Here is a 12,930-nt window from a genome sequence, read left to right on the forward strand (position 1 = left end):
CAGTATTTTATATAATTATACAATATAATCACTATGAAAATATTAAAAATATGACCCTGGGCCACGAAACCAGTCTACTTTTTTAATTGAAAGCTGAATGAATAAGCTTTCCATTGATGTGTGGTTTGTTAAGATATGACAATATTTGGTCGAGAAACAACTATTGAAAATCTGGAATCTGAGGGTGCAAAAAAAAAAAAAATATTGAGAAAATCTCCTTTAAAGTTGTGCATTTATGTTCACGATTGTGCTGCATTCACTCACAAAAATACATGTTTGGTATATTTACAGTAGGAAATTTACAAGATATCTTAATGGAACATGATCTTTACTTAATATCCTAATGATTTTTGGCACAAAAGAAAAAATAATAATTTTGACCTGTGCAATGTATTGTTGGCTATTGCCACAGATACACCCGTGCGACTCGAGACTGGTTTTATGGTCCAGGGTCACATATGATCATCCAGTCAAAATTAAAGCTGTTCCTTTTTATTCAAAACAATAAAGAAAAAACATAACAGTAAATTGCATGGTGAATATATAGAGTGGAGTAGCGTAAAGCTGAAAGTTATGTGTAATAAAGGGTGTGAATATTGACCCTGGACCGCACAACACTCCGGGGGAAACACTCAAAATTGACCAGAGCAGTGTTTACATGCACACATGGACAGTGACGAGTCCGTAATAAACTCTGAATCAACACTGCTTGGATTTTTAGAGTTGCAAGATTTAAAAGCGACCCAGAGAAGCCAGTTCACACTGTGAGATTTATAATAGTCCTCTACGACTGATGCTTGTCAGACTGTATGAACATGATTCCCGCTGTAGGGTCTCGGTTATCTTCATGTCTAGGGTTGGGTAATGTGGGAATATTAACTCGTTTCGATTCCAATAAGGTAAAAAAACAACAACAACAACTAGATATTCACATTTATTCTGTCTTATTGAAGAACAATTTTTTGTGGCTGAATATCATGAACAAAAATCAATTGGCTAACAACACCAACACAAGGGACTTTTGCCCATGGTTTGAAAATACCCCAGCAAAAACAACCAGCCCAACTAATATAAATATCAAGCATTATTAAAGACAAGTAAACACTCAGTAATTAAAAAAAAGAACAAAAACAAATGAACAATTGCAAATAATTCTACAAAAGTTACGACTGATATAATCAGTGTTTTAAGATTTTCAGGTAAAGAAACTAATCAAATGTAAAAGAACACTGCACTTTATAAATAAAACACATTACAAATATAGTTACAGATTCCTGAACTGAAGTATCCGATTCCCAGCCCTGGTAATGTCAGACTGTGCGGCCGTCAACTAGGGCTGGCACATTTGAGAAAAATCAAATTCGAACGAATATCAAATACCAAGCTATGTATTCGAATATCTACCCCCCGGCAGCCCTGGTAAGATCATTTAGTTTCTTTCATTTTAATGAAGATTATTATTATTGTGTAAGTCTGCGACTTACTTTCACTTTGATTTGCACGTTGGCTTGACGCTTGATGAATAGATCATCTGCGGTGATGCGTGTTGCAGCGCGCCGTCATATCTGACTATGACATACAGCCTGTAACACGCTTTCAAAATAACACGCTTTTTTAAAATAAAAAACAAACGGTCTAATCATAGACTGTAAAAAATGCGCTAGACACGGCACTTTAAAAACCGGATAGTTTATTTGTAGTTCGATTACGGATATTTCACATCATGTTCGAATGTCGAATAAAAAGTGACAGCCCTACAGTCAACACAGTAAAACCAGACACATGCAAGAAGATTTACATCCTTCAGTGTCGTGATGTGTGAGTGTGTGTGAGTGTGTGTTTGTGAGGAGCAAGTGTTGATTTGTTGTTGTCACACTAATACACTAACATCAGGTTCTGCGCTCCTATTGGTCTTTGATTTGACGGTTGTCGTAGAAGACACACCGCAGGACTGTGCCTCAAAACCTCTGAGTCTGCCAGAATTAAGATCTGATGACAACAGTTATTAGTCGGCAGTCGGTGAACACAAACTAGCAATCACTTCAGATTTTGACCTAAGATTCAAGGAAATCTTTTAGGGCACACAAAATGTGTCTCAAACGGGGAAATCGTGACCCAAATAGCACCCGGCTTTACTCAACAGGTTCAAATATTGTATTGACCTCTAGATAACCATGTGGTTCTCTAACAGTAGCGCTAGTTCATTATATAACGCTTGACCTTATCAGACCAGCAATCATTATGTCTAATTATGTCTCACTTCTCGTCCTCCCTGCCAATTCGTCTCTACAGCACGACTTCACTATCCAGCTAGATTCAACTTTAATCACCCCATCAAGGTCGGTAAGAAACCTTGGAGTAACATTTGATGAGCATCTGACCTTGACAGACCACATCACAAAGACAGCTCGATCATGCAGGTTTGCACTGCACAACATCAGGAAGATCAGGCCCTTCCTAACTGAGCATGCAACACAACTTCTCGCCCAGGCCTTGGTGATCTCTAGACTTGATTACTGCAATGCTCTTCTGGCCGGTCTTCCATCATGTGCAACTAAACCTCTACAAATGATCCAGAATGCTGCAGCCCGTCTTGTCTTCAACGAGCCCAAAAGGGCCCACGTCACTCCTCTGTTCATCTCTCTGCACTGGCTACCACTCGCTGCTCGCATCAAGTTCAAGGCATTGACGCTTGCTTACAGATCGACCACAGGCTCAGCTCCCTCCTACGTTCACTCGCTCCTACGAGTCTACATCCCTACCAGAAGCCTGCGATCGGTCAATGAGCGACGGCTCGTGGTACCATCACAGAGAGCCACAAAATCACTCTCCAGAACATTCTCATTCACGGTTCCTTGCTGGTGGAATGATCTCCATACCCTCGTCCGGAATGCAGAATCCCTGACCACATTCAAAAGACAACTGAAAACTCATCTCTTCCGTGAGCACTTGACCAAAAAAAAAAAAAAAAAAAAAAAAAAAAAAAAAAAAACTTTTATCCTCCCTTGTTTGGCTTATGCTACTCTGAGCAATGCCTGAACTTTGTATTTTGAGCACTTCTTGCGTTATTTTTGCCTCTTCACGATGACTCGCTTGCTGTAGTCCTCAGTTGTAAGTCGCTTTGGATAAAAGCGTCTGCTAAATGACTAAATGTAAATGTAAATGTAATGCTGTCGGACTGTAATGCAAACGTGTGAAGCATTATGTAAAGTCATGAGACTCACCACACAGTGAGGAGAACTCGTCAGGCCTGGCGTACGTCATCACCGCAGCCAGAGCCTCCTTCCAGTTCTGGAGGTCACAGGTCCCCAAAATGTCCGACCAGTCCTTCATCACCACGGCACTGATGAGCTGGAATACATCGAGACGCAGCATTAATGTGCATTTCAGTGCCAAATTAAACATTCAGAACACATCTGAGAGCCTGACGTGCAAGTGTAATTACTGACCCATGTTGTGAAAGTCTGCATAAACATTTGATCAATTCAATAACTATAAAAAGGAAACATCAAGAGACTGGTTCTTGGTCTGGTCCACGTAATGTTATATTTACCTCAGAAAAAACATTTAATGTCCAAAGCTTGTTAGTTACCAAGAAAATAACTCTAGAGAAGAGCATTTACTTAACCTGTTCTTCAATATTTTATGCATGTTTTAATAAATCTATCATGTTTTTATTAGATTTCAATGTTTTTATTTAGATTTCAAAGATTATCTATAAAAAAACAACAAGTAGAAAGATAATCATGTCATTAAAATTGTATTATTATAATGTTCAAAACCATCGTTATGTGTAATTTAAACATAATTAGTTAATTTGAACCTTTAATGTTATAGTAATGCACCGACTGGGATTTCCTGTATAGTTTTAAGCGTTGGTTGAGAGTTATGTTTTTCCTTAACCCTCTGATGGTCTTCATTTGTGTAGACACTTGTGATCTTTGGGGTCTCTGTATTTGACTAACTGAAAGATATCTTTTCACAAGTTTTATAAAAATGACTTTTTTGTCAAAGTTTAGCATTTTTTGTACTGTAGTCAAATAGAAAATAGCATATAGTGGAGCTCTATAGCCATCTAGTGGCTAAAATTATGATTTTTTAAAAACTTTTAAAACTATATTTTCCAAAATATGGGCAAAAGTTTTACACTAAACCATGTAAAATTATCCATGTTATCCCCATAAATGAAATTTAGAAATGTGGGTCTTTTATAAAGTGAATTATACATACAATTTTTTAAAATGTGCTGTTTTTGTATAAAAACCTATTGAAAAAAAACATTTTTTCATTTATTTATATAAATTTAAAATGTATCATAAATCCAACAAAAACTGTACAAATACAGAGTAAAAACATTAATAAACAGAGTAAAATTACATTTGTTAAAACAATATATTATTCGGTTACAAAATTACATGTTATTGCCTGGGGTCTCCAGGGACCCCGAAGACCACGAGTGTCACTATTTTTGTCACCCTAACATAAAAACAGATATTATTACAATTTTTAAAAAAAATTTTAGATATCTAGAAAGGGTTAGGAGCCGTACAACATTTCATGCCATTTGGACAAAGATAAAAAAATTTTTTTTAATTCACTAAAGGTCATTTGCGGGTTAAAAAGACCCTGAAGACCACCAGAGGGTTACGGAAATATGCCGTGACCTGTATCTGATAGGCCCAAATTACTCACGATCGACTCGAATGGTGAATGTCGTGTCCGTGGCCAGCCCTAGCTCCTCACCTTAGAGATTTTGCTCTGAGTTTTGGAGAAGTATTTCCTCTGAGTCTTTTCCAGAAGCTCCGGACCGCCAGCAATAGCCAGGATGATGCCGTCGGCCATGCGACTGTCATGGAGACAGAGATTAACAGCGGCCTCGTAATCCCCAGTGAGCAGCGCTTGAGTGATCAGCCCGTCGATGTCTGAAACACAGCAAGCATGAGACAAATCAGCAATTCATGACGAGTAAAAACTCAACTTCCCTCAGTAGAATTTGACTCCCAGTGTTATTTGATCAGTCAACTATTGTTATATTAAAAAGAAACTTGCCCTGGCTAACTTTGAGGTTAATGGCCTCGGAGGTTGGAGCTGGAGTAACGTCTACGTTGGATGTCTCCTCAACAACGGGCTCGTCATCATCATTAACTGGCTCTTCTTCTTCATCAACAACGGGCTCTTCCTCTTCATCATCAACGGGTATCTCGTCTGGGTCAGGCGTCTCTGTGGCAGGAGGTTCTGCTTCTTCCTCGATCTCGACAGGGCTTTTCTCTTCAACCTGGATTAGAAAAACAGAAAACACTTTATTTTAGTGTTTAATTCTCACTATGAACTAGATGCTACTAGGATATTGTCTGTTTATTAGTACGTATACAGCACATATTAATGCCTTATTGTGCATGACCATATTCTACATCCCTTAAAGGAACACGCCACTTTTTTTGGAAATAAGCTCATTTTCCAGCTCCCCTAGAGTTACACAGTTTTACCGTTTTCGAATCCATTCAGCCGATCTCCGGGTCTGGCGGTAGCACTTTTAGCATAGCTTAGCATAGATCATTGAATCTGATTAGACCGTTAGCATCTCTCTCAAAAAAATGACCAAAGAGTTTTGATATGTTTCCTCTTTAAACCTTGACTCTTCTGTAGTTGCATCGTGTACCAAGACCGACAGAAAATGAAAAGTTGTGATCTTCTAGGCCGATATGATAAGGAACTATTTACTCTCATTCCTGCGTAATAATCAAGGAACTGCTGCCGTACCAGCAGCGCAATGATATTACACACCGCCTGAAAATAGTCCCCAGCTCGGTAACTTCCAACGTGACCGTCAGTAAGGCCGTGTGTCCACCAAAGCGTTTATAGCCAGCTGAAAACGCTAGGCGTTCTGCTGAAAGCTGCGGGCGCTTGAGAGCGTTTTGGCGGCGCAGTTTTTTTTCAGTTGAGACGCATCGTTGCTATGATACAGAATATCCGTTGGTCTGTGTGGTATTAGTCCCGCCCCTCCTCCACTGTGATTGGACGGTTGGATAAAAAGTGACAGTGATGAGCGCGGCGTTTTACCCAAAGTTGAACATTCTTCAACTCTCGGCGACCTGTAAAAAAACGCCGAGCGCTCGGCGCTTGAGCGTTAAATGCTCGCTCAGCGCCTCGTTACGCTCCTGGCGTTCTAAAAGCGCGGCGTTCCCATTGAAAACCATTAAAAAAACGCTTTAGTGGACACACGGCCTAAGTGTGTATTATCATTGCGCTGCTGTACGGCAGCAGTTCCTTGATTATTACGCAGGAATGAGAGAATAGTTCTTCGTCATATTGGCCTAATCACAACTTTTCATTTTCTGTCTATCTTAGTACACGATGTAACTACAGAAGTGTCTTTGGGGGTTTATGTACATTTTAGGGTTGCTGATGTCACTAACCCGGGAGGAATGTGGTGTAGTTCCTACCAGCCGTTTGTTGTAGTCCTTTTCTTTAAAAGCAAATATCTTCCTTTGCTTTGAACTTTGAGCGTTGTAACTTTGCAGATGTTGTATATGCTCAAACAGCAACATTACACACTAACTACAGTTAGAAAAGTCAAATCATCAACCACTCCTTTAACAAATACAAAGCTTTTTGAAAACGGCACTTTCACACGGTTCTGTGGACACAGGTATTTAAGAGCGATGACGTAAGTTTAGTAGTGACGCATATTGAAACCCAAAGATATTATGCCGGTATTGTGCCTGTTATGTGCCATTCACTTTCACACAGTTGCTAAAATATGTTACTTGGCACACGCTTCATATCACAGTCCTGCAAAGATGGCAGAAAATGTCCTCGCACTGCGGCACGGTGGATTTAGCGTCTTCCTACGTTTCAGTGTGGACGAGAAACTTCTGGAAAACGCTAGTGTGGACGGAGTGTGTTTTGAAATGAAAATGCATTTTTCTAATGTGTCCGGATTAATGTAGACGTAGCCGTATCTACCCAGACGTAGACATCATCTAACATGTGGCCTTGTTAGGAGATGATTAACGATATTCGCTTCCCCTGTGACAGGCCATAATGTTGTGGCTCAGTGTATTTTCCATTTTGTTTGGTTTATAGAAAAAGAGTTGCTGAACGTTTTTACTGCGTAAGTTTCTTCTCCAAATCATGTTTTCACTTCCCCTTCCTCAGAGGGAAGCTCATGGGGAAGAAACTTTGTCTTGTTTTATATAATTAAATAAAATGTATCTTCTTGTTTGGTTCTCAAAAACTCATCATGAAGTCAAACGTGCTGAACGTGAATCCAGAGTTGTGGAAATAGTAAATGAACCTGTCACTGAAAACACACAACTGGTGCACTCACCACATCGGCCGCATCAGATCTGCAGTTTCCCTCTAACGCTGATGCAATCTGAAAACCACAAGCAAATCTAATCACACTCTGAGACCCAGAGCAGCAGAGTCACAGATTCACACCATACCGCGAACACACAATACCTTCAGGGTGAGCTCTTCCTTCTTGTATCCCAAAAGCTCCAAATATTTGCCACGTGCATCTTCTTCAAAGTTCACCTGAGAACATGAATATATTGGTTACACCTCGATGAACACAAGTCTGCCGTTCTTGTAACACAAGTAAGCCAGTTTAGGATGCATTCGAGTGTCCTACCTTTAAAAATGACCAAATGGTCTTCTCGAATTCATTCGGAGCCGCTTCGACCTTGGCTCGGCAGTACTCAAGGAAGTTCCCTGCGGCGAGGGTCGCCTGAAGTTGGTTTGACCGATCAAGGAAATCGGTTTCCGTCACCACCTGACTGACGTGCACGACATGAGCTGAAGTCTGCTGGGGCTGATGGGCCGGCGGCTTGATGTTGTCCAAAGTGACTAGTTTTCCACCAAACTGTTCACAAAAAGACAAAGCGGATTTAAAACAGGCACACAAGGTTTAGGGCGTCTAAAACGCACTATAGGAGCTTTCACACACCGGGTAGTTGCAGGAACTCGGTTATAGGAACGAGCCACCGGAGTGATTCCCAGAGAACTAATGGTTCCCTTTGGAACGTCTTCCTTCCATTCGCAGCGCCAGCAGAAACTCTGAAGTGACGCAAGACACGCTTGTTGTGTCTTTTATTCTGACGGCACTGAGAACGCAAACAAACAGCGCTCGCATTCTCCGTTCATTAGTTTACGATCCGTCTCGTCTAACACGTTATTATATAGAAGTGTTACACACAGAACGAGTATGTAAGGGATAATGTAGAGCGAGGCGGTTATAGCGAATACAACCCCGACCAGCTGATCGGGACCCCGACGCGAAGCAGAGCCTGAAGGGTTGTATTCGCTATTTGTATTTTATTTAAAAACGATTGTATTGCTTCCGTTGAAGAAAACCGTGTCCATGGCAACGGTGTGTTATCCTTATCAAGAAATAAACAGACCGCATTCTACATTATAATTCAACCAAGCCATGTTATAAAGTTAATAGCGTATGCCGCGTGTTTGATGTCCAGTGTTGCTGAGCAGAAATACATACCGTATTTTCCGGACAATAAGTCACACTTTTTTTCATAGTTTGGCTGGTCCTGCGACTTATAGTCCGATGCGACTTATATATCAAAATTAATTCATACTGACTGAGATGAACCAAGAGAAAACATTACCGTCTACAGCCGCGAGAGGGCGCTCTAGTTAGCGGAGTTGTTCAGAAGCGACACTGAGAAAGAACTCAATGGATTCAGTGTTGTGGAGTGAGATCGGGAGCTTGGTGAACTTGCTGACCGGTAACTTGCTGGACTCACTGGCTAATGTTAGTTTAGCCTATTCAGCCCCAGGTACATGTTCTGTGTGCTGTTGTGGAGCTGAATAACTGTTAATGTGTTACGCTAACACGCCGGACACCTTCAGCTGTTGTTCTGTGTGCTGTTGTGCAGCTGAATAACCTTTCCAGATTAAATGTCTGTTCTTGGTCTTAGATTTTGTGAAATAAATTTCTAAATAAGTGCGACTTATATACGTTTTTTTCCTCTTCATGACGCATTTTTTGAATGATGCGACTTATACTCCGGAAAATACGGTAAACATGTTTTTCTGTCACGCTGGATTACTCCTCAGCGTAAAGGTTAAGAGGCTCATCTATCACTGTTTTCCATGTTCGTAGAGTTAGTTTCTGGAGTAAATATATAGGATATAATCTGTGTTTACACAGCTTTTTTTTATTTATTTTTAAAGCCAATCAGCGTCACTAACGTCACTGTAGTTCCCATAGTGCTGGTTTAGACCGAAAGAGCTAAAATCTTTCCTAGTTCCTGCAAACGCGCCAGAAAACAGGAACGTCCGCCAATAGCTCTAGGCACTATGTTCCTCCGGTGTGAAAGCCCCTCATGACAGATCTGTGGCCACTCACAGCAAAAGACGCTCCGACGGGTCTCCGGATCCACTTGGGCGGTTTCTTCAGAGGAGTGATGGTGCTCTGGGTGGAGGAGGGCGGAGGCAGCTGGAGAGGCGGCAGCGTCTTCCCCGTACCAAAAGGATCCATGTTTCCAAACGAGCTACTTAACTATAGACCCAAAGGACATCAGGAGCATCAGATCATCAATGTTCACGCTAGCTTATGAGAATGTGTGTGTTGACTAGGGGTGGGAATCTTTTGGTACCTCACAATTCGAATATATTTGAATCGAATCGATAATCGAGAATATAACATTTATATTCGATATGTGCATAGATATGATTGTAGTTTACTGCTGTGTGTTACTTTTCTTATTTGACGGCAGTAGACCTAGAAAGGTCTAGAAAAGAAAAAAATCCAATTAAATTAAATGTGAGCCTTGAAATTTAATTAGATTTTCTTCCCATTTTAGTCAACCCAATATTATAAAGCAAATGCCCTTTAGGCTGACTGCAAACATTAAAGTTGTTAAATTAACATTAATGAAACGGATGGCAACCGTTTATGAGGATGCTGTCCCTTTAAGAATGAATGCACAGATAGAGTTACACATCCAATTTGTTTTGGTTCGCGTAGGACATAACCATAGGACAACAGACTCTGCTTACATTGAACACGCCACAGTCCACACGATGTGCATTTTGACATAATAGTGTGTGTAGCTGTAAAAGAGAACTGAATTCGCGATCGCGGCTTGTTGTAATTAACGTCAATAACTGTAAGAAACTTTAACCCCTTAAGCGGCGCTGAGGTTTAAGTAGTACTGCGAAGTTAAAGAAGTGTAACACTTTAGAAAATTTGTGAATCGATACAAATCGGTAGAAGATAGAGTTGTGATTCATCCATGAACCGATTGTTTCCCGCACCCCTAGCATTGAGTGTTGAGCTGTACCTGATCGGCCTGTAAATGGATGGCCTCATCATTGCTTCCTCCCATAATGGAGTAGATGCTGATATGGCCATCGAAGGCGGCGGCGGAGAGCACAGCCGGGTTCCTCGGGCACCACTGGATGTCGAAACACCACTGCGCACTGGTGGGCAGCTCGTACAGGACCTGGCAGGAGACAGGAGGACATGCGTGTCATACCGCTCTCAGTGTTGTCGGGGTCACGGCGCTCTTCGAGTCTCACCTCAGCCGTGTTGGGGTTCCAGCACAGGATCCGGTTATCTTTCCCACAGCTCAGGAGCAGCTCTGGATCTGCTACACTCCACGCTATGGACAAGATACCTCTGAAAGCACACACACACACACACAGATAAGGGTTAGGGGTGTGTGATGTGTATCGCCAACTATTTTCAATGGAATGTAGCTAAAGCCTGGTCAAAAAATGCCGCTAAATGCCGCTAGATGACGTAATGTTGGCAGTTTACATCCATTTTCTCTCCTAATCCATGCTTACATATTGTAATTATAATGTAATATATGTCCAAATGTCCAATAAAGCTGTTCTCATTTACTTATTTTTGTCAGATAACGGAAAGAGTATGATATAGTGACTCACTACGTTAACCAGCAATCTGAAAATGCTAGATTTGTCGTCGGTCGCTTTACATTTTTTTCATAAAATTAGCAACAGGGGTCTGAAAAGTCGTTAATCAAGTGACATAGTCGCTAAATGTGCAACTCTGGTCCCAAACAAAGCCACAGCAGAACAGTTGTGTTTCGTTCCTGAATATCAGCATTTTAAATTAATCAATGATCCAATGACTCATTCATAAAGACAGTTGCTTCATTCTTGAACGAATCGGTTGAATAAACGAGTCACTGACTCAATCATTAAGACAAGACAAATGACTCGGCACCACCTAATGGAGATTTTAGTTTAATATTTAAAGTATTTTATAAAAAAAAAAAAACTATTTCAATATTCAAAATATTATTTTAAAAATAATAATCTCTTAGTATTTACACAATAACTACATCTAAATGCTGCTTTAGATGCAGTTTATGTGCCACTTCTGCATTGCAAAAATGTATTTTTATAATACTGATTTAATTTGATTGTAAACAGCCAGTGTGTCGTTTTAATTAATTGATATATGTAAAAATGTGCCATTAAAGATTATGCATAAATCTAATAAGGTTAAACAATGCCGTTATAAAGGTACAAATGCCCCTGGAAATCGCAAATATCAAGCTTTAATGAAAAATGCTATTTCTGTCACTGCTGTGATCTGACCACCGCACTGAATATGAAAAGATGTTGTGGTCAATATGGCCCATACTGGTTTGCATGTACCTCGTGTGGTTCTCCAGCACTTTGAGAGGCGAGGTGGCAAAGCGCAGGTCCCACATCTGTATGACGGGCATCCGGTCGTCTTCAGAGGCCAGCACCAGCTGAGTGGCCACCTCTGGGTTCCAGGACAGGCCAGAGCAGTGCATCTGAACCACACACACACACACACACACGTTTGTTTTCCTATCCTTGTGAGGACTCTCCATAGGCGTAATGGTTTTTATACTGTACAAACTGTATATTCTGTCCCCTTACACTGTCCCTATCCCTAAACCTGCCCATCACACACACACACACGACTCTCGTGATAAGTCATTCCAGAAATCATGGCGACGGATGTTGGTTGGTTTATGTATATCCAGCCGCCGCACTAGACATTATTATCGAAAGACTCTAGTATGTGTGTGTGTTATCCAATCATTAATGGCGAGGAAAGACTCTTATATACTGGGAGCGGCTCATATGAGGAGTTTCTGGTGTTTCACCCTCATTTCTGCTTCAAGCTCGTGATTATGGCATTTCTTTGAGGTTTAGAATCCAGTATTCCTGTAATTATTTAGTCTTTTATGAATTTAATAAAGATCTCTGTCTCGTCTTCTGTCCAATCACACCGCCTCCTCTACGTTTTGCGAAATATTTATTTTTCGAATTGCCTGAAAAACCTCCTCATGTGAGCGTAAAAATGATTTTTTGCGCTAAATGGGAGTTTTTGTGAAAACGACGTGTTTCCATTGGGCGTATTTTCAACTTGCAATTTCAACATGTGCAATTTGCAGGGTAATGGAAACGCGGATTATGACACGCTCTCAAATGATATCAGTAACAATGACATAGAAATACTACATAAGTACCACGGTCGTAACATGACACGTTATCATTAGTGAAGCACACACAAGTTATTAGGAATTACTAATGCAAGTTCACCGTTATTATAGCGAGGTTTAGTCATGAATAACTGCACGAACCCTGTTGCTGTGGTCGCTGACTTTGATGATCAGGTCGTTCTTCCTCAGGTCCCAGACCGAAGCTTTCCCGCTGGGACTGGCCGAGGCTAGGATGTGCTGAACCTGCTTGTTCCACGCCACACAGCTGATGTCCTCCAGGGGCTGGAGGAGCAAACACACAGTCTGCTTACTGGCCCTCACTGCTTCCATCACTAGATATACGGGTGTCACTTTATTTTGATGGTCCCTTGAACACATTCTGCTGACTATAGCATTGCACCTAATACATCTACTGACTCTCATTAGAGTATTATAGACTGGTGGTTTTAGGGTT

General features: G+C 40.9%; 1 protein-coding gene across 5 annotated transcripts in view; it reads right to left on the reverse strand.

The window, feature by feature from the left end:
* Positions 1 to 12,930, reverse strand: part of sec31a (SEC31 homolog A, COPII coat complex component) — a 38,393-nt gene that overhangs the window by 15,274 nt on the left and 10,189 nt on the right. For all 5 annotated transcript variants that reach the window (XM_079600029.1, XM_079600027.1, XM_079600030.1 and 2 more), the window contains exons 6-16: positions 12,618 to 12,758; positions 11,656 to 11,798; positions 10,546 to 10,645; positions 10,308 to 10,469; positions 9,371 to 9,523; positions 7,637 to 7,867; positions 7,465 to 7,539; positions 7,331 to 7,378; positions 5,050 to 5,275; positions 4,744 to 4,922; positions 3,225 to 3,351 (exon numbers count right to left, since the gene is read on the reverse strand). In XM_079600029.1, coding sequence (XP_079456155.1) covers positions 3,225 to 3,351; positions 4,744 to 4,922; positions 5,050 to 5,275; positions 7,331 to 7,378; positions 7,465 to 7,539; positions 7,637 to 7,867; positions 9,371 to 9,523; positions 10,308 to 10,469; positions 10,546 to 10,645; positions 11,656 to 11,798; positions 12,618 to 12,758 — 1,585 coding nt within the window. The remainder of the gene's footprint in view (positions 1 to 3,224; positions 3,352 to 4,743; positions 4,923 to 5,049; positions 5,276 to 7,330; positions 7,379 to 7,464; positions 7,540 to 7,636; positions 7,868 to 9,370; positions 9,524 to 10,307; positions 10,470 to 10,545; positions 10,646 to 11,655; positions 11,799 to 12,617; positions 12,759 to 12,930) is intronic.

Source organism: Phoxinus phoxinus, assembly GCF_949152265.1.
Source record: "Phoxinus phoxinus genome assembly, chromosome: 23".
In the NCBI taxonomy this organism is placed as follows: Eukaryota; Metazoa; Chordata; class Actinopteri; order Cypriniformes; family Leuciscidae; genus Phoxinus; species Phoxinus phoxinus.